Genomic DNA, 27934 nt, shown 5'->3' on the forward strand with positions numbered 1-27934 from the left:
TAGGTGGGAGAAAAAACTCACAGGGTCAATATATTGATGCGATGGGAAACTTCCCCGGATTTGGGAAACAGAAAGAGCCGAAAGTACCCGAGAACTGTTTTCCTCGGCAATGTTACGATGCGTATGTATTTTCATTCAAGAATGTCTCGATGCTCAATGCCATATTCGCTTCCATTTCTGTATTAGGAGTTTGGTAGTTATCCGAGTCTTGTAATTAACCGATTTTTACGATACATTCTTCTTCCTTTGATACATTAATCTTCATGCCCTTACGAGTTGTGTATGTCTTAACCTTTTGCACTTCTAAGTAACCTACTTATATTATTATTATATTGCATCCAGTAATGTAATGTAACTCATCTAACTTTATTGCTATGACCATTGCTTCACAACATTTATCGTATTGTCCCCCAACTTACGGAACCGAGGCAACAAATAAAAGGTTCCAGGCATGGGAAGTAAATTCACGACTCTCCGTATTTAGGATATGCAGAGGTGTAGGTAGGTACAGGGTTGATTAGATGCTTGTGATCCGAATGTATGGAAATGCGCTGTCCTTTTAGGAGTTCTTGTTGGGATGCATGTATTCAGACCAACTTGGGTCAACGTTGGATGTTCCTCCGAACGTACATCCTGCGGTATGTAGACACTCCAGCCTTCGAGTGGTTCGTATTGGTGCTCATCTTTGCGTCGAGCATCACGCTCTGCTTTGAAGACATCCACCTCGAGAAAAACAAGCCCTTGAAGAAAATACTGTACTGGACCAACTTGGGGTTCTGCATGATCTTCATCATCGAGATGTTTCTCAAGTGGATAGCGTTGGGGTTCTTCAGATACTTCACTAGTTTCTGGACGCTATTAGACTTTACTATAGTATTTGTAAGTACAATTCTATTCAAAAAATTAGTAATGCTTTTTTACCATCTCTATTTAACGCTTGAATTCCGCTTTCAGGTTTCAGTATTCAGTTTGTTGATAGAAGAAAATGAAAACCTAAAAGTGTTGAGATCTTTAAGGACTTTACGTGCATTGAGGCCGTTGCGAGCGATATCGCGGTGGCAGGGGATGCGTATCGTGGTGAACGCTCTAATGTATGCGATACCTAGCATCTTCAACGTGTTGTTAGTGTGTTTAGTGTTTTGGTTAATATTTTCTATCATGGGAGTACAGTTTTTTGGTGGGAAGTTTTATAAATGCGTCGACGATGAAGGAGAATTGTTACCGTTAGAGGCAAGTGTGATTTCAAACTTCGATTTAAAAATTTTGATTTTCCACATTAACATTATTTTTATACAATTTCAGATAGTAAATGACAAATGGGAATGTTATTATAATAATTTCACTTGGATAAATTCTAAGATATCTTTTGATCACGTGGGGATAGCCTACTTGGCGTTATTTCAAGTGGCCACGTTCGAAGGCTGGATGGAAGTGATGGCCGACGCAGTGGACGCGCGAGGTGTAGACCTACAGCCGGCGAGAGAAGCCAACATTTATGCGTATATTTATTTCGTCATCTTCATCGTATGCGGTTCATTCTTCACCCTTAATCTGTTTATAGGAGTAATCATAGATAATTTTAATATGCTCAAGAAGAAGGTAAATTAAACATCAAGAAATGCCATCTGAATAAAAAATGTCTCATTTTAATTTACTTGTTTATCTTTCAGTATGAAGGCGGAGTATTAGAAATGTTCCTTACTGAAAGTCAGAAGCATTACTATACAGCAATGAAGAAACTCGGTAGAAAGAAGCCCCAGAAAGTAATAAAAAGGCCGAGGAATCAATTCTTAGCAATGTTTTACGATCTCTCGAATTCCCGAAGATTTGAGATCGCTATTTTCGTTTTAATATTTCTAAATATGCTCACTATGGGCATAGAACATTACGATCAACCGCATTCTGTTTTCTTTATATTAGAAGTTAGTAATGCGTTTTTCACGACTGTATTTGGTTTAGGTATGAAACTCTTCAAATTATCTTGTGATTACAGTAGTTGAGCGCCAAACCCCACCGACATGTAGGTACATTACCACATACCTATGTTCATTAGCCCTTGCTCATTGAAAAAAAAAAAGTTAACACATTTCAATAAAATTCAACCCATATTCACACCATTCTGCAGGGGGTTTGGCGCCCTTACCACGAACACTGCACCCACAATTACCATCTAAACCTCACCTGCCTCTAACCTTTGCAGAAGCCATAGTAAAAATAGTAGGTCTTCGGTACCACTACTTCACGGTGCCGTGGAACGTGTTCGACTTCCTACTGGTGCTGGCGTCGATCCTGGGCATCCTGATGGAAGACATCATGATAGACCTGCCCATATCGCCCACCTTGCTCAGGGTCGTCCGGGTGTTCCGTATAGGGAGAATTTTAAGACTGATTAAAGTGAGTATTTTTCCAATTTTTCTCCAGAAATCCTGCATCTTGATGTACCCTATCTAAACTTTAATCAAAGAAAAGCTCCCAATGTCAAACAATCTGATGATGTCTAGCTACATAGTGGATGTGACAACTTTAGAAAAGCATCACTATGATTACCATGCAGTCGAAATAAGTATTTATAGAGATCATAGCCGATAAATGATACAAAAGAAATAAGCATTATAATGAGATTACAAAAAAGAAATAAAATTTTCATCCCAGTTAAAATCAAAAGAAACTAATAATGAACTTACCGATTTCTATCATTCTTTCCCAGGCCGCTAAGGGCATAAGAAAACTGCTGTTCGCGCTAGTAGTGTCGTTACCCGCGCTGTTCAACATCGGCGCGTTGTTAGCGCTCATCACCTTCATCTACGCCATCATCGGCATGTCGGTGTTCGGCCACGTGAAGGAGCAAGGCGCTCTCAATGATATCGTCAACTTCCAGACCTTTGGGAGAAGCATGCAGTTGCTTTTTCGGTAAGTCCTCTCTTATTTGTTTTTATATCGCCTGCTAGGCCAACACATTTTCTCACTAAACAAATGTTTTCTTTCACAAAAATCAACTGAGGGATTACATATTCACTTACTCATGAGTATATTATACTGTTCACTAATGTGTATTCTAATACGTAGAAAACAGAGTAGTTCTTGTAGATACCAAAAAATTGTGTGGTACAATTAGCATAGAAAATCATTAATCAGTTATCTGTAGGTCATATCATGCGACGGTTTCAAAAAACTACAACTTTATCTCCGTATTTTCCAGTTTAATGACATCAGCAGGCTGGAACGACGTGTTAGAATCCCTCATGATCCAGCCTCCAGAATGCGAGTTGGGCGAGCACCCTGGGCAAAACGGCAACTGTGGGAGCCCACTGCTGGCCATCACGTACTTCACCTCGTTCATCATCATCAGCTACATGATCGTCATCAACATGTACATAGCCATCATTCTGGAGAACTTCAACCAAGCTCACCAGGAGGAAGAGATCGGTATCGTGGAAGATGATCTCGAAATGTTCTATATACGGTGGTCCAAGTAAGTATTTCTCTTAAAGTAATATTTATAGAGTGAATAAGTTAAGTGATAAATTAAGACCATTCAAACTTGTAAATAGCAAAAGAAATCACACAAAAACTCTAAGACATAAATCTTTAATCAGCGTTTCCATTATTAGACCTGTCTGTAGCCAATAAGCACCACTTACAGTTATTAGACCTATTTATAATTACGACAGTTCAGAACGGACACTTTAAACACAAATGAGGTCGTAAAGAGAAGCTCGTAAATCCAGCCATCTATCTTGATACTCGGCTTTAGCTGAACACATTAAAAGTTACTCAAACAATTATTGCTTGCCGTAAACCGTTAAATCTGTAGGTACGGAATAATTCTATTGTTTCTAGTTTGCTAATGGAACAATTACTGCTAACAATATATAGGCCAACTACATTTGTATTTGAGTACCAGCTATCAAGTATTATAATGGAACGGTTTCAGAGGATCGAGAATAATCTGCAGAGATCAAATGTTACGAATACATCATGTTGTTCCTCAATATGGATATTAATTATTAATTTAAATATATGAATGTAAGCCAAAGTAATTGATACAAAAAATATATTTTTTCAGATACGACCCCCACGCAACGCAGTTCATAAGTTTCGCTCAACTATCAGACTTCATAGCTTCCTTAGACCCTCCGCTAGGCATCTCGAAACCAAATACAGTGGCTTTAGTCAGTTTTAATCTGCCAATCGCGAAAGGCAATAAGATTCATTGTTTAGATATACTCCATGCTCTGGTCAAACATGTGTTAGGGCATGTTGAAGAGACGGACACGTTTAGACAGCTTCAGGAACAAATGGATATTAAGTTCAAGAAGCAGTTCCCTACGAGGAAAGAGCTGGAGATTGTATCCTCGACTAGGATATGGAAGAGGGAGGATAAGGCAGCCCGCACCGTGCAGCGGGCGTGGAGAGAATATGTCAAGTAAGTATCAAAATAAACCTAAAAAAAATGAATGAGACACTATGAGCATTAAATAGAAAAATAACATAATTTGATAGCATCAAATATTGTGATGCATTGATTTCAATACATAGCACAGAAATCTGTACACCACGTTGGATACTAGTGTTACTTCAAGCTACCTCGAAACAGATGTTTCCCTCAACACCTATCAACAAATTTCCAGACGGAAAAACCGCAGCCCCTCTCAAGAAGAAGAAAGCACGAAATGGTCTCCGGGCGGAGGTTGGGGGGGCCGCCTCAGTGCACTACTGCACGTGCGGCGCGGCTCGCACGCGTCCAGTCGCAAGTCCTCTCGTGCGTCCGACGCGTCCGACATCAGCGAGTTAGGCGGTGCCTGGCTGAACCTACCTCTGCTGCTGCTGCCGGGAGCCGCACCCGGAGAACAGGTAACCATAACAATAACAACTGCAGAACTGGTCAGTGGGTCGTCTTAGGGAACTAGATGACATTAGCTACTTGGCACACAGCGTTCGTATGTTGAGGGTGTGGTAATCAGGACACAATATGAATTATAGGTCAAAGATGTATGCTAACCGTCAGTTGCAGAGAGTTCCATTAAAGTTAAAGCTTCTTTAAATATACTGCTGACCCTTTCTTTATCAACAAGATAAGTGTTAGCAATCGATTTAAAGAAGCATCTTTCGGAAACTGACAGTAAGATCCTAACGCGTCCTAACACGTACTGTAACGCACTCGAAATACATGCAGTGTGCCAAGGAGCTTAGTCAAAACGAAGATCGGCAGACTACAATATATTGATCCAACGCAAACAAATGAATACTAAACTTTCTAAAGCCGGGTATCCACTTAGGTTCGCCGTGGTTTGCGAACACTGTGTGCTCCGCGAACGTGAACATGTACAGTGTACACACTTAGGCTGCAACATCAGTGAACAAACTGCGCTCCCCTTTGAGTTCGCGCAAAAAACCAGAGCGCTCCGCCGTGCTCCGATCGTGCTCCAGTCGCGCTCCGCGATCACGACGAATCCATTATGTTTGGTTTGCGGAGCGGGCACGTTCGCGAACCACGACGAACCTAAGTGGATACCCGGCTTTATACATACTTATCTAACAATTTGAAGCATAGAATGATCTTGTCTTGAGTATTTTGAAGCTATTTAGTTGGTCTTATATCTTAGAAGTTCAAACCTTAATTTAGCTTCCGTTTTATCAATTGACATTTTTAAGTATTTCATTTTCACGGAAGTTACATTAAACTTCATCAGTAGGGGCAGCCTGAAGTACGTCTTTCACTAGATGGGTAGGTAGTTAATTTAGAATTCGTAATAATGTATTTTCAACGCGTAATTTGGCAGAATGATCTAAAGCTTGTTTTTTCCTACAGCGTTTTCAGTAAACTTAGGCTCTTATTTCATTGTATTTGAGAGTAGTAACATTTATCATGATACAGCCGAGTGGTTCTGAATCGGCGCCGCCTCGAAGGCGGTCGGCATACGGGCTACCGATCTTCCTGCGGCATCAGGACGCCATGGACGAAGAAACCGGCCCGAAACGAGCAGGTTCATATGTAATGTTTTGCTTTCCGTGTCTCTTCCTCAGTAGGTTTAGAGATAGATGCATTTTGACCCTCGTCTTAACTGAGCAATACGTTGCATTCCAAAAAAACTTTTGTCTCCTAACGAGAGAGAAGGCGCAACGTAATTCTCAGTTGAGACATTGCCTTGGCTAGCACTGAGTGGTTAGTCACCAGTCTTCCAATTACTCTTACTACTACCCCCTAGTAAAGACTCGGAAAGTTTTCTTTATAATGTTGGATAATTTTGCTACTTTTGAGTTCTTGCTTCCTTCTGTCTTGTGCCTGTGTTGTGGAAATATCTGTCATGGTAAGAGAATCCAGAACCAACCACTCGGTCCTAAATATCTGAGGTACCTAAATTCATTTGATTCAAGACTTATGTACATTCATATTTATCTGAAGATAACTCTTGGTATTTTAACTTCCATACTATAAACATAATTCAAATGAGTTTATATTTCCATTTTATCTCAGTTTTTAGATGGCGTTAACAAGCATACCTAAGAACAGAGTTCGTAAAAGTACCCAGAATAGTGAGCTTTTGCATGCTTTAGTACTCAGTACCCCTAACTCTCGCTTCTGTAGCTATATCTATGTAAGTGAGCGTCTGCATGGACAATGTAGTGTGTAAGTCTGAGTAGTTTGTTCGCCTCTATAGTATTTCCTTCACTTTTAACGCATCTCAGGAGTCCGTAAGTACAATTCTACACTTCTATTGATTTAACTTACAATGTCGACGATATCGAAGGTGCGTTGGTATTGACAGTTCGATCGCACAAATGAACACAATAGAAGTCACGACAACACCAGCTGGAGTAGCTGCTATCTTCGCTATTAGAGTCACTCATGATACATAAGATTATAGAATCTAACGATCATTTTGATGAAAATATAGTTTAGCCTAGTTTCAGTTCTTGAATTCAAAACAGAACTACACAGAAGGCTATCACGTATTTTGCACTACAATGAAGACACTGGATCGGTTGGTAGGAAGCACGAATTTCTCGGGAGGTGGTTTGTTATGGTGGCGTGTGTGCGCAGGTTCCCTTCGGCTGAGCTCGCGGCGCAGCTCCATGCGGCGCGTGACGCCGCCCGCGCGCGCGCGCACGCCCTCGCCGCACGCCAACAGCGAGGTCAGCATCCTCGTCACCGAGGCCTCGCCCGACGCCGCGCCGCCTGCGCCGCCCGCGCCGCCCGCCCCGCCGCCGCCGCACACACTGGTGCGCGTGCTGGTGCACCGCGAGTCGGACGAGCGCCCCAGCTGATCTCCGACTCCCCCGGACGTTCCGCTAGAGAGCGATCCCGACTGACTCTTCAACCGGCACAGTCCGGCGAATAATTGTGATTTTTAAATTTAACTAGCCCCGTTCGCGGTCGTCATTATGGTGGATACGTTGAGATAGATGAACCCGTTTCCTCACATCCGCCGGTAAACGTTAGAGCACGAGAGATTTAATTTTGTTATTTACCGGTGGGATTCGAAATGAGGGCATTTATCTCAACGCTTATTATAATAGATAGTTAAATACAGTAATAACCGGGAACTTCCAGACACGTTGCAATAACGTTTTCATTAGTATCTCGTCGAATTCATAAGCTTTACGATACAGAACCGCGCAGGATCGCGCCACGCAAGTTGCATTACACGCTGATAGGTAACATTCGTTTGTAGACGCTTCGATAGAATAATGTTGCTGAATCCGTTATTTTGGATCGTAGACAACTAGGAAATGACAGAAAAAAAATCTAAGCTAGCATTGCTCATTTTTAAGACCGATTATCAAGTATGTTACGTAATTAGACCAGAAAGTCCAAAACTAGATCACTTGATTGTTTATCATAAAGAGTACCTAAATATGTATTTGTAACTTAAATAATAAAATCAATAAACCTGTGCTAAGTTTTTCTAATTTCGTTCCTTTTTCTACGATCCAAAGTTCGGTAAGATGGCAGTTTTTTTATAAAATTTACCTAATATTTATTTAAGTAGAATCAAAACCAGTGTCAAGTTGAATGTAAATCAATTTGTTGTTGTAAATAGTGTTGTATATGAGAATGACTGATGTCACGATATCGATAGAACTACACTGAAGCTTATCTAAGCAAGCTGCACAGCAAATAAGCATAGTGATATGGTTTGGTTTGATCAATATGTGAAAATTATGCAATGGGCCTTATATACTGCCTTGGGGAACACCGTAGGTATGGAACTGTGTTTCAAATTGATGTTTCATAATCGTTTTGCAATTTTGGCATTTTTGTACTAAATTACCATATTATTTTTTATTGTCATTGTTTATTTCGCATCAAGATCCCGAGAGTCATAATTGTTTGATATTAATACAAAATCAAAAGCTTTGTTAGATACCATTTTCTTTTAACTCGATTTTTTGTATATTCCTTTAGCTTATTTGGTGTGCAGCCCATTAAAACATTAGTCGTTATCGATTTAGCGCCTCAGTCAATTCAGGCATCTAAATTAATATTAACAATCCAAACGCCATTATTATTGTTGAAGATTTAGATATTAAGTATTTGAAAATTGGTTCTAATTTCGATATTGAGAATTATTTTGTATATGTTGCTTTAGGTATTATTTGTGGAATGCCATGTGCAACGTGTTTCATGTATATCTAATTTTGTATTAACTTATCTTTAGTCAGTTGTTATATTTTTACACATTCTAACGCTAGTATGTCTATGATCTTCAGATTAAGTTGAAGCCAAAAAACATGGAATCTGCCTATCATTCTGTTGACGAAAATGTTTCATTTAATATTTTTGATTAACAAAATGATATTGTGTGACGGAGACTTTCGAGAAACTTCAGTGGCCGCTCGTTGCTGACCGTAGATACCTTTACAATAGAGTTGGTCTCATTATAACCGTATATTTATATCAGCGTTAAATGTTTCGGTTTTAGAAAAAGCTTGGCAACGTTAAAAGACTTGAAAGTATAACAATAACTGAATCATCTTAAAGTAATTTTTAATAGTAATGTAGTATACAGGGTGGACATTTCCAATGACATGAGCTATTTATGAATTTGTTTCAATATTCATCAGTTTAATTAAAGATAATGCAAATATAAATCTTCCCACAACATTAATCATGACTTTAATATACACTCTGTATATTCCAACTTTAGCAGTATTGTCAGCCAGTTCTCAATGATGAATGTAAAATTCTACTACAAGTTTTAGTGATCAGTTGATTAGCTAGTTTTTTTTATTCAATAACATGAAGTAGCAGACTAGATGGTAGACATTTGTTTTTCAAATTACGTAGTAATTTTTTACGACAAAATTAACTATATTCCTAAATACAATATGATCTCGCTAGAGCTTTAAATCTTTTTGACATGATAATAGATAAATAAGTGGGGGGGACGTGTATGATCAAAAGTTCTGACAACAATTATAATATAGATATGTACCTACATAAATATAAAAACACGAGATATTTTACCTCACAATTATGCTAGTTATCTGTTCTACGAAATTAATACCTATTCAAAAATGTTACCTACTTAAACTGAATTCCCGTTTTCTCTATCGATATAAACTTAAGCTATCTATATAGGTATTGTACGATATTATATTGTTGTCTCGGACCTACGGAAGCGGTACTTATACATTTAACGCATACCACTTGGTTTTTGTTGCCTTTTTCACTCCCACCTCCACACCCTCACGAATATTACATTGTTACAAGATTCCTTTCTCACGTAAAAAGCAAGCAAATAGCATACAGACGTACAAAAAGAGCAAATATTCGCACAAATCTCAATATTTAGAAATATTACCTAAGTATAAGTTTAAAGTTTTGTATCGTTTTGTAGTAAAAAAGCCCTTAAGTTGTAAATTTTGTTTGCTTTTTCCATTATTTCAAATGTTATTCTGATTTTATACATTTGTTATTTCTGATTTAAGCGAGTGTATTATTTTGGTAATATTTAGCCCGTCCACATGTTCCTTTGTTAATTGTTTTATAGTTGTAACATTAGCTGCTAATAGTGTTAACGAGTTGCTAATATAGGCGCACCAAGTGCTTTCGAATTATATTTTAGCTGCATTTATGTACAATCGGCCCGAAAAGTGATCTCATTTTAGTTTTAGGCGAATTCATTAGCGCCGTAAATCACTTTTGGAACCGATATTACACGTATGACGAGAATTAACGTAGGAAGATTGTAAAGCATTCAATTAAAAGAGTTGATGCGTTGGTTTTAAATAGTTCATAATAACTATAGAATTAGCTTTTTTTCTAAAAGAAAAGTTTAAAAAGAAAATTTTAAAATTTCTCTAGGAGTAAACTTGAGCAGGTACATTTTAAAACCCCCAAATATTTTCCAATTTAGCAAGGACCAAAACTTCATTTTGTTTGAATAAAAATATTATCTCAAATTACTAATTATATTCTTGACCAACTTTTGAATTCAATTTTACTTAGAATTTTCGAGGCCTGTATCCAAATATGCTAGAATTTTAGATGCTGACACCTTGTAACATACTAGTATTTGTACCACCTCGCTTTATGACAAATTTTACACCATTTGCTTTGAACCCTTTGATATCTCAACAACCCACACTCACTAATTAATATTTTCAATTCTAAAAGAGGAAGTATGATAAAATTGTTCTAATAGAATAGATAATATTTCCCAATATTGTTCATTAATATGTACATAATGAAAGATGCAATAATTTTTCATAATTTTATCTATAGTTATGATCTTGAAGAGGTTGATAGTGGTTGGTTACTTTTAACTATTATTATTTAAAATATGTACGATGTACATGTAAAACTATTGTAGTTAGTGAATTTGCAATATTTAAAGCATGTGTTGGGCATGGTTCGATTTGTGTAACATATGTTGAAATTGTATGATATGTAAATAAAAACTTTAAATGAGACCTGCGAAATATGATTTTCTTCCGAGGTACAAAATATAAATTAACCATGTTAAAAACTATGATTAAATGAAAATATAGAAAATGTTGCATTTTTATTTTCACTCCGGCCATTTTCGTAACAGTTACCAGTTACCACTGCAGAAAAATAACAAAAGTGACTGGATCAATTGAAAATTGCAGACCTAGACAATTACCTCCTGAGAAATTATTAACACTCCTTAAACCCTCTTCAAGTTTGTAGGCAGCAGACCAGAATTAAAATGTTAATAAATTACCTAAGACATTGTACTTTAAATTGTATGCCCAAGAAAATAAAAATAGATTGTCAACAGCAACTATTTATTTAGATGTAGCCATGAAAATACATAAATAACCATTTATTTCTGAGCTAAAATGAAAAAATTAATGGTACTTCAAATCATTATATTAAATAAACTTTTACTAATAAATGACTATGTAAAATTTCAGTAGAATGTTCAATTGTACTAACATGTTTACTTCGTAGACACCCTGGTACGGCGGTTCCATGCGAAATTAACTCCATAGTTCTTGGGCCTGACTGGTTTCTGAATCTTGGGAACATCGAGGTACCAGTGCCACCCATTCTTCTCGCAGTGAGCAATTGCCTCATCCGGGGATTTGAATGCAACTTTCATGTTGGAGAGCGGGTCCCCAGTAGATGTCCAGCCCATCAGGGGGTTCTCCCAGCGTTGGCGGTTATCAAATTCCATCTCCCAGTGATGGATGTTGTTTGTGCCGCTCTGCATGGCATTCTTGGGAGGCTGGTAGATGCGCACACGACGGGTAACAATGTGCTCCTCTGGCACACCATTCACAGGAGTTAGGTCTACCTGGAAATCATTATTTGCAAGCTTTAGTGAATAACTCATGAGAATTGAAAATAAAGATAATATGTCCAAAGCCAAAGAAACCAAATGTAGTATTCGAGTTATAATACATACATTCTAAGCAAATGTCACAAGATTGAAAAATGTGTGTGCTAAAAACATGATCATCCACCTAACCTACATGACTAGAGATCTACGCAAAGGCAGTTTTTGGTAGATTTACAATTTATTACATGTTTGGAATAAAATAGGAGCCTTAGCATGTTGTCAATATCAGTCTCACCTTGACTGGGACCTTAATGGTCGATTCCAAAACTGCTTTCTGTTTGATCTCTTCTGGTGATGAAAGAGCGACTTCGTTATCAATCATAGGAGCCTCCACGCGACCCGTAGGATCACGCTCTTTAAGGGACGATGTTGTTGTTGAGAATGCAGGCAAGGACCTAAAAAAAACAACAGTAAGAAAGATGTCAAAGATATCATGAGCTGCAAAGTTATATCGTCAATACATGGGGGTCAAATCTACGAAACAATGTTCTTTTAGTATACTTACCTAGCCAGCGGAGTCCTTGATAGAACCGCCGCGCGGCTTATTACTTGAAACATGTTGATTTTTACGTAACAATCACCGAAAACGAAAATTACGTTCCGAATTGAGATGGTTTTTTTTTCTCTGTCAAATTGATGTTACTGACAATGACAGCAGTAATCAAGATGACATTACAGCTGACATGATTTTGAAAAATTAAACGAAATAGAAAATTGGAAAATCGTTTCTCACTGGCAAGAAAAGTGATTATGAGGGGTAAACCCGTTTTTCATGTTTTTCAGCAAGTACTATCATGAATTATACTTAAAAAACATTTCAAAAGCATTTTTTACAGATTAATCAGTGCCAACGAGAGCGCCAACACAACACCAAAAACTACCAAAAACAATCTACTTGCTCTGTGAATTGGAGTTTCTGTCAAGTTATGGTAGTCTGTCTGTCAGGTTCGGAGTTGTCGAATTTGTCAATAAGAATTTAATTTGCGAAAATCGCAAAAATCTATTTTAGCAGTTCTATTTCAAATAAAAGTGTTATATGCTTATATAACTTTCTATTGCCTATGTTTTCGTGTGTTTTCATTCTGTATTCTACGTAAAATATGGCCTGCAACATTTCGTTCGCGTACATTAGACTTCAAACAGCTGTTTTCATGTAAAGGTAAGTTTATATAAAATAAGATTAAATTCTCAGCATCATATTTGTTAATGTAGCCTTTTGATGAAGTATTTAATCAATTCTTGGTATTATGAAATATAATATCTGTTGCTAAGTCGAGCGTCGAATAACCGGTGTCACCTATCATTCGACCTTGTAGGTTTGATACAAAACTGTTTGCTCCATAATAGGCATTAATAGTTATGATTTACTATTGGAAATCAATAGCAGGCGACCCACTGACCCGATGTTGGTTTATTTCTGCATAATGCCAATCATGTCAATGCACTCTGCTGTCATTTCATAGTATTAAAAATTGTTATGAAATACCACCACAAGTAATTTGTATCAAAGTTAGGATTTCAACATAATGTGCACTTAACAGATCTTTATAAGAGAAGATGAGACTCAAATATAAAAATTAAAGCAACATAAAAAATGTCACAAAATGTAGTTTTAATATTTTGTGTGGGTCAGTATGTAAGAATTACAATAATCTTACGCAGACCTTACCTCACCAGAATATTTGAAAAAATAGACAATACATATTCCTAAAAGAAACAAACAACCCAAAGAGTATGTTGATAAAAAATTATAACAAACTTCCAGATATAATAAAGAATTACACAAAATTAAACCTATTTATAAGTAAACTAAAACAGTTCTCGCTAAAAAAATGTTATTATAGTGTCAACAAATATTTATATGAGAAATAATAAAATGATTAGAATAATAGTTAATAAATAAAACTGAATAAAGCTCTCTTCCTCTCTCCTACTTTTACTTTTACTTTTAGCTTTACTTTGCTGTGCCCGAAAGGGTCCATGATGATCACAATTTATAATTTACCACCTAAGAAACACATTGTGGAATGCAATAAATAAATTGAGTATTGAGTGTGTTGGTTTTGTTATCTTCCATTTCAATGCTTAAAAAGTTTAAAGTTTGCTAAAATCCATATTTCTTTTACAGATTGCCACTGACCCAATCATGTGCTGTTAAAGGGGAGAACCGTAGCTCCTACGGGAGCTACCTTTAGGGCTCTACTTTGTACCTGTTTTTAGTTCAACACAAAACGTTCTATCACATATCTACTGACTTTAATTTTTAAAACAAATCTAGTCTTAAAGAAATATTATTTTATATTGTTCCTCTGTGCTAAGGGTGTGTTATAATGAGTAAGCACAAAGTGGAGGTGGACTGCACCTCGCGGTGTAGGTCCCGCAGTCACGGTCAGGCGTTGACGAGTGCCATTACGAAGAGGTCTATCAGTGATGAAGCGTTGGCCAGCTTTATTAAAGGAACATGTGCTAACTTTATCAAGGCTTTTGATTTTGAGGTGAGTGATTCAAGTTCTGTCTCTCTGTACGTAAAAGATCTACATGTACAAGTACTCCTAAACTGAAATGATCAAGTATAGATCTCAACTTAAACTTGTTTCAAGATCAAAGCTTGAGTGAAATATCAATCTTAATTGCTTCACTGTCTTTAAACCATTTTCACCACATAAATATGTAATACTTTAAATATCTGCGATATGCAAAAAGGTGATTCACCTTGACCATGCATAAAAAGCTCTCTTTAAACTTCAACGTTAATCTTCCAGGGTCGCACCGCCCTCCACACGGCAGCTTCCCGCGGCCGCATTGCCCTAATGGACTGGCTGATCCGCCACTCTTCAGAAGCCTTCATCAACGCCCGCGACCGGGAGTCAGGGTACACGCCTCTGCATCGAAGCGTGTTCTATGGTCAAATACATGCTGCCGTCGCTCTTATGAAGATTGGTAAGCATTGTGGGCTATATTCAAGCTATATTCTGCACTTGCAAAAAGAAAATATAATATAAATATAGTCTCACATATTTTTTTACACATAACATACATTAGATTCAATATTGGAATGAATGATCTCAATATAGACAGCTAGACTGCATTAAAAATAAAATAAATTTAAAATGTTACTGTCAATCAATCATATCAATTGTTTGGCACAAGTTTACCTACGTGAGCACGAAATTAACAAACCATGTGTAAAGACTTCATTTCTTCTGGTCTACTCACTATAGTAAATAGTAAAAAATTGTGTTCGAACATTTCTAAAATCAGCGAGACCCTTTGTTGCCGAAAACGAAACGCTTTGACGACCAACTCGTACAAATTCTTTGTTCGCAAACAGTTCGGAATCTCGCCGTAGGAACAACATAAACACACAACGCAATCATAAACATTCAAATGAAGAACCCACCACTTTTTCTTCTTTCCAGGTGTAAACACAGACATAGTGGACAAAGACGACTACAGGGCTCTAGAACACGCCATGTTAGATCGCCAATACATGTACAAGCATGAAGGTTCGCAACCCAGCGAGGTGTATGTCTGGGGTAGCAACTGTAACTACACCCTCGGTACTGGCACGCAGCAGCAGAGAAACTCGCCTGAGCTGTTGACCTGCTTTAATAGGGCTAATACTTGTGTTAAGCAGGTTAGTAGTTTTCTTGTGTGTATAAGGAATGTCAGTCTTTTTTGTAACAATTTATGACTCTACCACCGCCTGTTGGATCAGTTTGGTCATGGAAGAGAAAGAGTTTCGTGAAAACTTAGGAAAAAAAGTTTTCATATCTAGACATCAAACCTCCATGGTAAACTTCTTTTACCATTGTTAACAGAATACCGGCCTGCAAGAATTTTGACAATGTGACAATGTCACAAAAAGCATGAAACACCTATTTTGAAAATAACCTATACAATTTAATTAATTTGTAATACATTTAGCTGAATCTTGAATCAACAAAACATGCATACGATTGGGTTGCCGCGCACATGCCTCGGGTTTACAAACATATTGTTCTTTATGTTCGGTCTGATCGGGTTTGTGATTTGCGTGTGGTGCGCATTCAACACTGAATTCTTCCGAGATGTGAACTACACGGTGACGAAGAGCTCGATGGTCGACGTTGTCGCCAAGTTCGTGAACATGAAGCTGTGGCTGACGCCTCTCACCTCGATACTGATCCCAGTGGCCATGCTAGCCATGATGACGTCATGCTGCGGAGTGCTCGGCGCCGGCTGCAAAGTCAAATGCGCGATAAAAACATACGTATTCCTCGTCAGTGTATTATCTCTGATCGCTTTTTGGTTGTTCTTCATAACTGGAGTATACAACATTTATTCCAATAACGACAGCACGCGAAAATCTATGAGACAATCTATACACAAATACTATGGGAAAGAAAACGATTTGATTACGTACATGTGGGACTACATAATGGTGAAGCACCAGTGCTGCGGTGCCGATAGTTACAGAGATTTTTCTAAAAGTCATTGGCAGACATTGAACCCTAAGAAAATATATCCGATCCAGTGCTGTAAGCTCGCTAACATAAGTAGCCTCGTGCCTGTGTCTAAGGATTGCTCCGAGAGTCTCGATCCCAATATACAATCGAACAAAGATATGGGATGTTTCAACGCTTTGCGCTCAGCTATTCTCATGAACAAAGGGAAAATAATCTTCTATATCATTCTTATAGCTTTCGTTTATACGATATTGACTACATTCGCGTACTGCATTATTCGTGGGGAGCCTTTGTTGGGGTCAATGGCTGGACAGTTCACAGAGCTACTGCCTTCGAAAGCTCGTGAAGGGGTGAATATGATTATTCCAACGCCTGCGTCTCTTAACGACATGGTGTATGTTGAGGAGCCGCCTAAGAAAGTAGTGAAGGTAGTTTCGGCTGCAAACCCCTTCCAGTCGTACAAGTTTACTCCGAATGCGTACAATCGTCCTGAAGATTTTCGTGCACATACCATGAGAACGTAGTTGTATATATTATTCAATATAAATTTTCAATTTACTCTCCCGTGTTTTTTTTCTCTCGATAAGGTAATTTGCTTTCTCATTTAGATAGGTAATGAGCTGTGGTATTTATGATCAACCATTTAACCTAGGTATGTGTTGATTGACTTCTTGTGTTTTAAATTTGATTCTTTTGAATTTCTCTTATCAATATTTTACTGTGAGCAGCATAGACATACAAGATATGAATTTCGTTTCTTTCGTTAATGTAGCCAATGCAAAAGCAGCCTTTTTTGTTACAATTTCATTAAAAGGGCTAATGATATTATTCCATTATTGTGAAAAAGAATACACTAGGTACACTATAAACCATTTCACCTTAATCAATCAATTTTTTTTCGCATCGTCAAATGCGTTAATTCGGTAGTTACAAATTGCATTACTCATAGAGGTGTCTGCAATAGGTTAATCCTGTCTTACGGAACACCAGGCTTTCCCTCCGCCGAAACAAATTAACAGCCTTGTAATCAATATCGCAAAAGACCAAAAAATTAACACCTATTGGTGGCCTAGTGGGTAAAGAACCAACCTCTCGAGTATGAGGGCGCGGGTTCGATTCCTGGTCAGGCAAGTACCAATGCAACTTTTCTAAGTTTGTATGTACTTTCTAAGTATATCTTGGACACCAACGGCTGATAAAAAGGTGAAGGAAAGCATCTTGAGGAAACCTGGACTATATAGTCTGAAATCACCAACCCGTATTGAGCAAGCTTGGTGATTAATGCTCAATCCCTCTCCATGTGAGAGGAGGCCTGTGCCCAGCAGTGAGACGATAACGATATATTCCAAAAATCTATATACACTTGTAGGTGTGCCTAGGCAAGTTCCACAGCGTGTGGCTGTGCGGCGCGGGCGAGGCGTGGGTGTGCGGGCAGCAGGCGCGTGCGGGCGGCCCGCATGCCACGGCGCTGCGTCCCACGCCACTCAAACTGTCTGAGCCTTGTTCTGCTATAGCTATCACTCTTAACTCCACTGTTTTCCTGTTGGAGAGTGGGACGGTAAGTGTTTTGAGCTTTTATATATTATAATTACCCACATCACTTTCTTACTTTCGTAGAATAAGAATAGTTTCACTGACCATTGACTATTTGAATCGGTACGAGGGACAACATTGAGTCCTATCGTATTAATAAATCTGATTCATTACGTATAAACTTTATTGACTTAGCTAATCATCACGTTCTAGTGGATGATGAGTATAAAAAAAGAACGTTAACAGCAACTCTATTCAAAATATTGTCTGTATGTACAGCAAACAACTTATGTATAAATAAATTCTAAAAAAATATTTTATAGTAGATATTATTGCTGAAAATCACGAATCATATTTTCTTATAATTTTCGAAGTACTTGAACCCTACAAATTTTCGCCAGGTCCTACAATACGCTCTAAACAGCACCGATAACGTCAGCCAGTCCACCACGAAGGCCCCATCCTCCATCAAGCTAGCTTCAATCAAACCAGTGATGAAGCTCTCGGAGCCCCTCGGTATAAGAGCTGGGCGGGCCCACTGTGTCGTGTGGAACACCCGGGCGGTATACACGTGGGGGGACAACCATGGACAGCTGGGACATTCCAATGAGGACAAAGTCGTCACCACGCCTAAGAGAGTGAGTAATTTTTGGGGTAGGATTAATTGGGAAACATTGGAATTTAATGAAAAAAATAGATAAGTAAACAATTGTTGAATGTGTGAATGACTAATCATTTATTAATTTCAAAGCGCTATGCAAGTTGAAAGAATTAAATAACATTGAATTTACTTATATTTACGTTTCACTCTCGCTCACGTTCTAAAGTTTAAGTAAATATGTGCAGACAAGTATTGAGTAACCAACAGATTAGCAAATATATGATCTGCTTTCTATATGTCTTTTTTGTATTTTTAATGTTTATTGGAAGTCTATAAAATAGTAAATATACAGAAAAAGTAACATCGATTTTTTTATATTAATGAATAACTCATTTTCTCGTCAGGTAGCAATATCGATAAACAACAAGGAAGAGGCGGGCATACAGCTGGTAGCCGCAGCCGACGCCGCCACCGTGATCACGACGAGCCGCGGCGACGTGTACCTGCTACACAAGTACATCTGCAAGAAGATCGCCATAAAGTGAGATATATTATAGTGAACAATATCGATATAAACTCTAGTGCTCGAAGCTAGTGTCATATCTGTAAAATATCGATAAAAATTTAAGGAATATCTACAGTTCATCATCATCTCCCGAGCCCGTTTCCCATCTACGTTAGATTTGGCATCCAGTCTAACTGGATGCAGCTGAGTAACAGTGTTTTACATGGAGCGATTGTATATCTCAAGTCCTTAATCCGGGCAACCCAATACCCCTTGATAAGACTGGTCGTCAGAGTTTCTGGCTTCTGACTACCCGTAAAGTCTGCCAAAGACGTGTGTTCGAATGACAGCTAAGACCAAATATATCGTGCCCAGGAACAATATAAAAACTATTTTGTAGCTTGTGACACCTAGCGATCTGTTTTAATCTTGCAGCCCATAAAAGTATAAAAGCCTATTAAATGTTTACTTTTTATTTAATCTTTTACATTCACCCAAGAATGGCCCATAGGTATATACCTTAAAAATTAAAATACGTACGTTATATTATACAAAACTTGTTAGTAAATAAATAAAATCTAAACCTATGTTAGTACTTCACTATGCACTATGTCATTGTTCTACGTTTTTCAGACAAATAAACCTGCGTCAAGTGTGCGTGGAGGCGAAGGTGAGCGAGCAGGGTGCTTATTCCCGCGTCACTGTCTTACTGCTCACCAACGTAGGACAGCTGTTCATATGGCAGGACACTACTAATAAACTTACCAGGTAAATATAACTACATATTATCTGCACATTGCCTTGATGATAATCGAAGAGAAATTAATTAATTCCTAATATCATCATAATCAACCAATCTTAAATACATTTTCTTTCACCCAATCTGAGATACATTTCCACGCAATCTGAATTACATTCCCAGTCTCAAATACATTTTCACCCAACCTGAAGTACATTTTCACAATTCCAGATGCGTTTTCGGCCTAGTCCATCAAACAATAATAACGAACGCAGCACTGACTCACGACGCTCTCTACTTCACAACTAATTACGGCGAAGCTTTCGTCGGCTATATATCCCGTAAGACCACGCCCACTCCGCCGCCGCAGCCAATCAAAAAAGAGAAGGAAAGAGACAACAAGTCTGCCCTTGTCAAGTTTTTAGAAAAGGACGACTGTACTTCTGTGAGGATCTGCAAGATACCGAATGTGTATCGAGCCGTTTCTATTGCTGTGGATAGCGAAGGACTTAATTTTGCTTGTCTACAGGTTTGTAATGCTAAATTTTGTTATGTTTACACCCAGTTTCTTCATCAAAAGTAAAAGCCAAAGTATTCGTTTTGCTGTTATTTTAGCCTTGAAAAAACGAATAAGACCGTTACTTTTACTTTATGACATTACTTTGGCTTTTAGTTTTGATGAAGAAACTGGCTGTTAGTGTTTTTCAGATGAGGCAGTCAAAATCAAATTATTTATTGTACTTAGGCCTTTATATAAGCACTTATGAAAGTCAAAAAATATTGAGGAATAAGTAATTTATATGGAGAAGAACGGGCATGAAACTCCATAACGATACTAATAAATCCACAACTTCAATCACAGAATTAGAATTGTTGTCTATTTCATCATCTATGTAGCCTTTACCCGACTATTTTGGGCTTGGCTTCCAGTTTATCACACATATGATATAGGATATTTTATGTCTTATAGATAAAGCCGACATGCGGTCTAAGGTCACTGCCACAGCTGTCACCATCAAGTTTGTCCAAACATATGGAATCTCTGCGTGAATGCGCCTCCGAAGATGATCTGCTACATGATGTGGTTTTCAAGGTAAATAGTTATATCCTACTAATACTATAAATGCGAATGTTTATAGGATTGTATGAATGTAAGCCAAATGGGTTTTGTTGAAACTTGGCAATAGTAAGTATAGCTAACTACTTGGCAAAAACACTTATAGATTTGCAAAAAAAAAATTGACATCCCTACTTGTATATTATATTATAAATGCGAAAGTAACTCTGTCTGATTTTAATACAATTGGGCACAGAGATAGAGTTGACCTCGAGAAAGAACAGGATAGTTTTTATTCCGGACTTTTGTAGAATTCTCTCGGAAACGCGATATAACCGAACTCGACGCAGGCGAAGCCGCAGGCGGAAGCTAGCGGCTGATATTTGTCAAAAAAACTGAGCATTAAAGTGAGCCAAATTCCACTTAAAAGCGCTATTGGTGCCGCATTGCCACACAGAAACACAAATCACCCCCTCTTTTTGTCAGAGTTCAAAAAGGTTGCAAACAAATCAACAAACCAAACAAAACAAAAAAACAATTTCTCAATTAATTACAGGTCGGCACAAAGCTCTTCCCAGCCCACATATTCATAATAGCATCCAGCAGTGAGTTCCTATACAAACTGTACCGGGATCACCTAACCAGCCCGGGAGATAAACCCGAGATTCCACTGGACAACGTTCACCCGGAGGCCTTTGAACGGGTCATGAAGTTCATGTATACGGGCAGCTGTGATGTGGTGGAGTTAGGCCCTTGTGGACTTAAGATCATGAAGGAGGAACTGGTGAAGAAGGATAATGATGTTGAAGAGATGGAGGTTATTGGTAAGTATCCATCTATCCATAACAGCCCTTGGGTTGTCCCTGTTCGGTTCTAGGCTTCCTCCAAATTTTTCCATTTCACCAATCTTTGGTGTCGCAGAACATTGCAAGAGATTTTCTTCAGAGAAATCATTTGCTTTGTTTAAAAATATGTTTTGTTTTAATTAAACTGACATAAAAAACTTGTTTAAATAGTTAAGAATCTGAGTTTTAAAAATGTTATCGCTGTTATATTTATAAAGCGATATAATTCGAAAATTTTACCTTCAAAAATCATACTTAAAATCCTCCTCAGAAAACCCATCAGAGATATCAGCATTCGAAGTATACAACAAGCAGTCAGACAAGTCCAAACGTCAGCGCAACCGACGCAGCACCGACACCCCCCCGCGGGCCTCGCACTGCGACCCCGTCAAGCTGCTGCAGGCCACCGCCAAGAGGCTGCAGGTCTTAGCGCTGCATAAGCTGCTTGACAAGTTCTAGTGAGTATTGGAATCTATACTATAACAGTCTTACTTATAAACGTGAATTAAATAATAAGTTATACTTAAGGGGTGTTTAAGAAAAAATCTTACTTATAAACGTGGCTGAAATAAATCATTTTCTTAGCAATGTCTTAAATGAGCTGTCAAATTAAGTAGCCTCACACCCTTGTTTAACCCGCTAATTAGCAAAATGGCTGGATTCTCACCAGCTGATTTTTCATTTCCGGTTTATTGACAGCTCAACTTTTTAATTTTATATTTTACGGATGCCATTGTTGCCATTACACAACGTTTTCATGACAAATATTTTTTTAAGCTACCAACATTCCGGTAGTGTTGAGAAATTAGTATGTTTTTATGTCATTATCTGTTCATTACTTAAGACATGCTTAAGCAACGTTTATAGGTCAAAATAATTTAATCACTACTTAAGGCTTTAAGTAGTAATTAGTTAAAACCATTATTAGAAGATGATTAGTTGATTTTTATAAGTAATGCTGTAAATATATATAATGAAGAGGAAACATTGTTTAGTTCGTTTGTTTGTAGGGTACAAACGATTCAAAACTACTGAACTGCTTTGAAAAATTATTTCACTGCTGCGAAGCTTCACTAATCCCAAGTAACTAAAGCTATATTTTCTTCAGTTATGCGAAGTTGTTCCCTTGAGACACGAAGAAAACCGCTTTAAACAGCTGTAATATAATATGTTAACAAAGCCCTGTCCAACCCGTGAAGGTATTGTTAGGTATATTTATCTGATTCCAGATGTAAAAATAATTAATTGCCCACCTATATTAAAATCTGGATTCATGCGGCTATTTAACCTATGTTCGTCCCACGTTCTAGCTAGATCTACACCAATCTTCTTCAGCCTTAAAATGAAAGCTTCTACGACAGATTTATTACAAAAAATATATTACATTAAACTTATTTCCAGCTACAAAAACGGCTCAATATGTATAAAAGAGAGTGCCAGCACCACCTTCACTCGTAACCCCGCGCCGCAGTGGGACCGCGACGCCTTCCCCGAGCTAGTGGACACCAGCGTACAGTCTAAAGACGGGGCTTCGGTCCCAGCACACAAGTGTGTGCTAGCGGCCAGGCTGGAGTACTTCCAGGGGATGTTCATGCATTCTTGGACTGAGGTGGGTTTAAATTCCTATATTATACAAGCTGTTGATTTGCATCCGTGCCATAGTCAAGGACGTAATTATACTAATGATTCTCAACCCAAATTAACAAAAAAATTGGTACGAAAATTTCTGATTTTAATTTTTTTTTCGGAAATTAGTCAATGTCACCTACCCGTTTTCAAACTCGGTGCGTGTGTTACTGGCCTCAAAACCGTGCTGCGCTCTCACACTAATGCTACTGCTCCACCTGCGTCTTAACGCGTTAAATTTTGGCATTACGCAGATGTGGCCAACGTTTTAATGGCAATTTATACTAATGGCATTATTAATAGCATTAAACGTTAAGCGATAACTCGGGTGTCGGTTTTTTGGACACATCAAAGGGTTTTAGTGCGTAGCTTAGAGCGCTAAGTGATGTTGGCTACATTAATGCCATCTCATTGCACGCATGCAAGGACGAGTGTAGATACTTTGTTTAAGTTGTAACTGCATTTTACGAGCACGATAATGGAATGGTCAAATGAGAAAGCTTTAGTTTTTAGAATTATTTTGTGTGTCTGAGTTTAATCTCTTTAATGTATGTTAACGCGTTACTTCATGAGGGATTAACTCTTTGCGTAAGTGTAGCCAACACGCATTTTTAATGCAATAAGTAGCGTGTAGTTGGCCATTGACATTAACGTTAACGCTAACGCAGGTGGAGCAGGAGCATAACGTAAACACAAAGCATACGCAACGATCACTCATAAATTTCATTCATAAATTGGGTTATTTCTGAAATACTATGACATTACAATTAGGGCATGCAATTCCGGTAAAATAAAAATTACCGGTAAAAATTCGGTAATAAAAATATTTTTACCGGTAAACCGGTAAAACGGTAATTTTTGTAATTTTTAAAATGTGATATTATAACAATAAGATTGGGTAGTCTAAAAGCAAAAAAATAAATAAAAATACAGGGTATAAGGTGGTAAACATTTTTTGTGACGTGGGCCGTAACAAAAAAACATGTTAGTACCATCCATACGCGATGTCGCCGACAATATGCAAGAGAAACGGCAATATGCGATGGTACGGACATGTAGAAAGGAGACAACCTGAATACATCGCCAATGTTATCTACTCAATCTCGATATACCCGGTCAAAGGCGCAGAGGCAGGCCGAAACTGTGGTGGTTGAGTGTCGTAATGAATGACATGAAAATCTGCGAACTCGAAGAGGAAGATGTCCTGGAAAGAACATCTGAATGAAATGGAAGAAGTAGATACGGAAAGCGGACCCCGTCACAAGACGGGATAAACGCTACGAATAACTGTGAAAAAAAATTTTTTTTCATTAAAGTAAATCGTAGGCATTTTATGGACCAGGGTCGCGGTAACTCTTTCGAACAATGTGTAAAGCTGCGTCTACGCTAGGAGAGCCGAGCACGAGCCGAACACAATTCGTCTATAAGTGTGGACCAACTTACAAGCCTCTAACGAGCGCGCTGCGAGCACTTCGTGCTCGGCTGCGTTCCGCCTGTTCTCGGTTTTTGCCGAACACAAAGGGATTTGCTAACAGTGATCGTTGTAGGTTCGTTGTGCGTCCACACTTGACGCCGCGAACGATGAAACCGAGAACGGCTCCGCTTGTACTTCGCTCGTGCTCGGTTCGTCTAGACCCGCCTTTACAACACGCGAAGCCAACACGGGTCTGTTATCTATGCAGACGGAGGAACGATGAGCCACCCGAACTCACCGTCCACAGACCGACGCCTACGGTGGCCGGGTGTCGTCTCTCGACACTCAGCGCCCGTGGTGTCTGGTCCACTACAGCGGTTGGGATGAGAGGTGCGATCTCGCAGTCTCTCCGCCGTCTCCTTCTCAAGCATGACTGCTTCGCAGAAGGAGGCGACGGCTTCCCATTCACTCAGGACCATGGCCTGAACCACGACCGGACGCGAGAGGTCGCCGCTGCCTATTGCCTCGACGACGACACGGCGTTACCCTTCCCAGGCAGTGCACACCTAGACTGTGTGCTCCACCGTGTCCTCAGAGCTGTCCGCATGGTGGTGAAGTAAAAGCCCTTACTCAGCAAGATCATAGAGTAGGTAAAATAAGCATAAGCTACATTTTTACCTAATATGAGCTGACAGCTATGAGGAAAATCGGAATAACCGAATGAATAAAATTTGTTTAGATATTATAAAATAAGATGAGAATGAAGATTTGTATCTAACCTAGAGATAGTTAAGGGGACACAAGTTTACTTTCCTAAAAAACAGCAACTTAAACACACTTACAATATGTAATGTATGCAATATTACATTATTTTCAGGCTATATAACAAAGATTTGACGTTAAATGAACAATTGCTATATTTTATCACAAAACGTAAAAACCGGTAAATTACCGGTAACATATTATTTTTACCGGTAATTTAAAAATCGCGAAAATGGGCGGTTTTACCGGTAAAACCGAAACCGGTAAACCGGTATTGCATGCCCTAATTACAATGACAAAAAAGCAGCGCATATTAACTATTTCCCGTTTACTGTACCTAATTCCAATCGATTATTTACGTATTTTATGTCAACCTCCTTAAATATGGCACACGTGCAAATCAACACCTTGTATAAGTATGTTATCTGTTCTGGACTGTTCTCAGCAATGTAGAAAGCGATTGTTGTGTCAATTCCTTTTAAAAAACTTTGATATTATGTAGAAAATTGATCATTTTTTGTGTGTTATATAAGAACGAATTTAAAACATTATACAAGCTTTATTAAAAAGTTCTTGTACGCCGTCCATAAATTGTAAAGATGCTGGCCTAGCTAGGTGCTTTAATCTCTTACTTTTAAATTAAACCAACTCATAAACTCTATTGTTTATTTCAGAGCAAGATGCTGTCAAAAGTAACTTTACCCATAAACTACGGTATCTTACTGCCCGTCATCAACTTCCTATACACAGACTCGTGTCCTGAGCTGGAGAATTGCGACAGCATCGACTTTATATGCAACCTTCTGATAGTCGCCGACCAGCTCTTTATAACGCGCCTTCGAGAAATGTGCGAGGTAGCACTAGCGAACTTAGTTAACCTCAAAAACTGTGCGGAACTATGCCAATTCGGACATACATATAACGCAACTCAGCTCAAACAGTGCTGCATGGAGTTCATAGCACTAAACCTCAACAGTATCCTAGAAAACAGATCCTTAGATCTTCTAGAAGAGACCCTTCTCGATGACATCACCCAGTATTATTGCAAGTTCAACCCCATCATGTCTTCCAGAGTAATAACTCCATTTTACAACGCTCCTTCCGATGAAGTGATCCAAGAATTTGCCAAAACATACCCCGTCAACTTGGACCTGACTGACGAAGATTACAAGAAAGATGACAGTATCATTGAAATTGTTAATAAAAAGAAGAAAGGAAAAAAGATCGAGTACACGGAAAGTGAGAAGGAAAGAATGAGATATGAATCTGTAAGCTCAGTGACGTCATTAGATCTGTCTAACGAAACTTCGGGTGATATAACGCTGTCGTTGAGTAAGATATCCAAGGAGACTGAAAAGGGTACGCGCGACAAGCAGGAGAAATGGACCGAAGTGCCATCCTCACAGCAGAAACAGTTGAAAGTCGTCCAAGCTAGACTGAAGGCCATTAACATTGCTAAGGACATATTGAGTGAAGCTCCCGCCGAATCGTTTACAAAACTGACGAAAAGCAGTTCTTCTACTGCCGTGCCAATACAAGAGAAATTACCGACGTCGTCCCGAATGTCTGTATCTCCAAAAGAGTCCCCGCTCTCCGAACCTGCATGGAGTCCACAGGGTAATCTAGTAATAAGTCATGTGGGACCAAAATTATCTCAGAAACAACGTAAGAAGTTGGCTTTGCAAGGACATGATACCTCTTCCCAAAGTGTTGATGATTACTTTAGTAAGATAACTGTGGGAAGTCCTCCAGAAAAGCCAAAGAACCCATGGAAGATTTGCGAACCCCCTGTAGCTAGTAGCAGCCCTAACTCGAAAGCTATTGAGTTCAACAAAATTCTGACTGACCAGAAAAAACAGAAGGAAGATCACTCAAGGATCATGACCAAACCACTGCTTTTGACACAGGTATAGTAAAAAAAATATTTTGATAAATCATAAACTACATATTCAGGTGATTTAAATTCCCTATATTGTTATTAAATGCCTGCATATTTTTTATTAAATGCCTGCATATAATGAAGGGTATTGTTTGTGCAGCAAACAATTATGATACACTGTACATATGACTGATATATTAAAACATATATCTCTATGTCTTATTCTAATCATTATATTATGTATTTTTTACAGCTTGAAGACAAAGCTATAGAGCAACTGGAAAGATTCTACAACATCCATGAGATTGACGACGAGCTGATCACAGTGAGACGCATTGAGCTTCAAGTGTCTTCTCCACAATGGTTACACACTGCCCCTAAGTGATAATCGTGCTATTTTATACACTTTACTACTATTCTAATGAATTAAGATTGTAATTGAATACTTATTTTTAATAATATAATGAAATTTGACAACATGAGATTATTGTTTTACTTTCCCTTTGTTGACTTCTCTGACCAACCCTGCCAGTGTTCACGTAAAACTGATGAACTATAAAAACACTAGCATTGACACTAGCATGTATATGCGCGATGGCAAACAAATTGACAACTACAAGTTTGAAAGATGTGGCCTGGACTAGCATTTTTTGCTCGGAATGTATTGCACATAACAAAGCAAGTGTGATCATGCAAAATTTGCTAGTGT

At 38.4% G+C, this 27934-nt stretch overlaps 4 protein-coding genes across 4 annotated transcripts in view; 3 read left to right on the top strand and 1 right to left on the bottom strand.

The window, feature by feature from the left end:
• Positions 1 to 11002, top strand: part of LOC124638343 (sodium channel protein 60E-like) — a 173495-nt gene extending 162493 nt beyond the window's left edge. The window contains exons 20-31 of the mRNA XM_047175287.1: positions 4 to 121; positions 564 to 879; positions 955 to 1230; positions 1303 to 1599; positions 1671 to 1959; positions 2201 to 2394; positions 2708 to 2910; positions 3200 to 3472; positions 4067 to 4426; positions 4632 to 4854; positions 5879 to 5987; positions 7046 to 11002. Coding sequence (XP_047031243.1) covers positions 4 to 121; positions 564 to 879; positions 955 to 1230; positions 1303 to 1599; positions 1671 to 1959; positions 2201 to 2394; positions 2708 to 2910; positions 3200 to 3472; positions 4067 to 4426; positions 4632 to 4854; positions 5879 to 5987; positions 7046 to 7269 — 2882 coding nt within the window. The 3' untranslated portion in view covers positions 7270 to 11002. The remainder of the gene's footprint in view (positions 1 to 3; positions 122 to 563; positions 880 to 954; positions 1231 to 1302; positions 1600 to 1670; positions 1960 to 2200; positions 2395 to 2707; positions 2911 to 3199; positions 3473 to 4066; positions 4427 to 4631; positions 4855 to 5878; positions 5988 to 7045) is intronic.
• Positions 11003 to 11245: 243 nt separating this feature from the next.
• On the bottom strand, positions 11246 to 12483 carry LOC124638347 (NADH dehydrogenase [ubiquinone] iron-sulfur protein 4, mitochondrial). The gene is made up of 3 exons (XM_047175291.1): positions 12322 to 12483; positions 12052 to 12211; positions 11246 to 11771 (listed from the first exon to the last, which is right to left on the bottom strand). The coding sequence occupies exons 1-3, from the start codon at positions 12372 to 12374 to the stop codon at positions 11415 to 11417; spliced, it is 570 nt and encodes a 189-aa protein (XP_047031247.1). The 5' UTR covers positions 12375 to 12483; the 3' UTR covers positions 11246 to 11414.
• A 260-nt stretch (positions 12484 to 12743) lies between these two features.
• On the top strand, positions 12744 to 27707 carry LOC124638344 (inhibitor of Bruton tyrosine kinase). Its single transcript, XM_047175288.1, has 15 exons — positions 12744 to 12975; positions 13945 to 14311; positions 14579 to 14756; positions 15236 to 15453; positions 17634 to 17822; positions 18199 to 18435; positions 18803 to 18939; positions 19537 to 19671; positions 19874 to 20171; positions 20613 to 20735; positions 21256 to 21523; positions 21816 to 22002; positions 22946 to 23153; positions 26021 to 27253; positions 27479 to 27707. Exons 2-15 carry the CDS (start codon positions 14147 to 14149, stop codon positions 27608 to 27610), a joined length of 3708 nt encoding a protein of 1235 aa, XP_047031244.1. The 5' UTR covers positions 12744 to 12975; positions 13945 to 14146; the 3' UTR covers positions 27611 to 27707.
• Positions 15638 to 16822, top strand: LOC124638346 (CD82 antigen-like). The gene has a single exon (XM_047175290.1). The coding sequence runs from the start codon at positions 15766 to 15768 to the stop codon at positions 16786 to 16788; it is 1023 nt and encodes a 340-aa protein (XP_047031246.1). The 5' UTR covers positions 15638 to 15765; the 3' UTR covers positions 16789 to 16822.
• Positions 27708 to 27934: the final 227 nt, after the last annotated feature.

This window comes from Helicoverpa zea, chromosome 17 (genome assembly GCF_022581195.2).
Source record: "Helicoverpa zea isolate HzStark_Cry1AcR chromosome 17, ilHelZeax1.1, whole genome shotgun sequence".
Lineage (NCBI taxonomy): Eukaryota > Metazoa > Arthropoda > Insecta > Lepidoptera > Noctuidae > Helicoverpa > Helicoverpa zea.

Coding starts and splice junctions, on each gene's coding strand:
- LOC124638347 (XM_047175291.1), bottom strand. CDS start 12,374: ATGTTTCAAGTAATAAGCCGCGCGGCGGTTCTATCAAGGACTCCGCTG. Junction 12,212..12,321: donor TCAAGGACTCCGCTGGCTAG/GTAAGTATACTA, acceptor TGTTTTTTTTAG/GTCCTTGCCTGCATTCTCAA. Junction 11,772..12,051: donor CCATTAAGGTCCCAGTCAAG/GTGAGACTGATA, acceptor AATGATTTCCAG/GTAGACCTAACTCCTGTGAA.
- LOC124638344 (XM_047175288.1), top strand. CDS start 14,147: ATGAGTAAGCACAAAGTGGAGGTGGACTGCACCTCGCGGTGTAGGTCC. Junction 14,757..15,235: donor CGTCGCTCTTATGAAGATTG/GTAAGCATTGTG, acceptor TCTTCTTTCCAG/GTGTAAACACAGACATAGTG. Junction 23,154..26,020: donor TCATGCATTCTTGGACTGAG/GTGGGTTTAAAT, acceptor TGTTTATTTCAG/AGCAAGATGCTGTCAAAAGT.
- LOC124638346 (XM_047175290.1), top strand. CDS start 15,766: ATGCATACGATTGGGTTGCCGCGCACATGCCTCGGGTTTACAAACATA.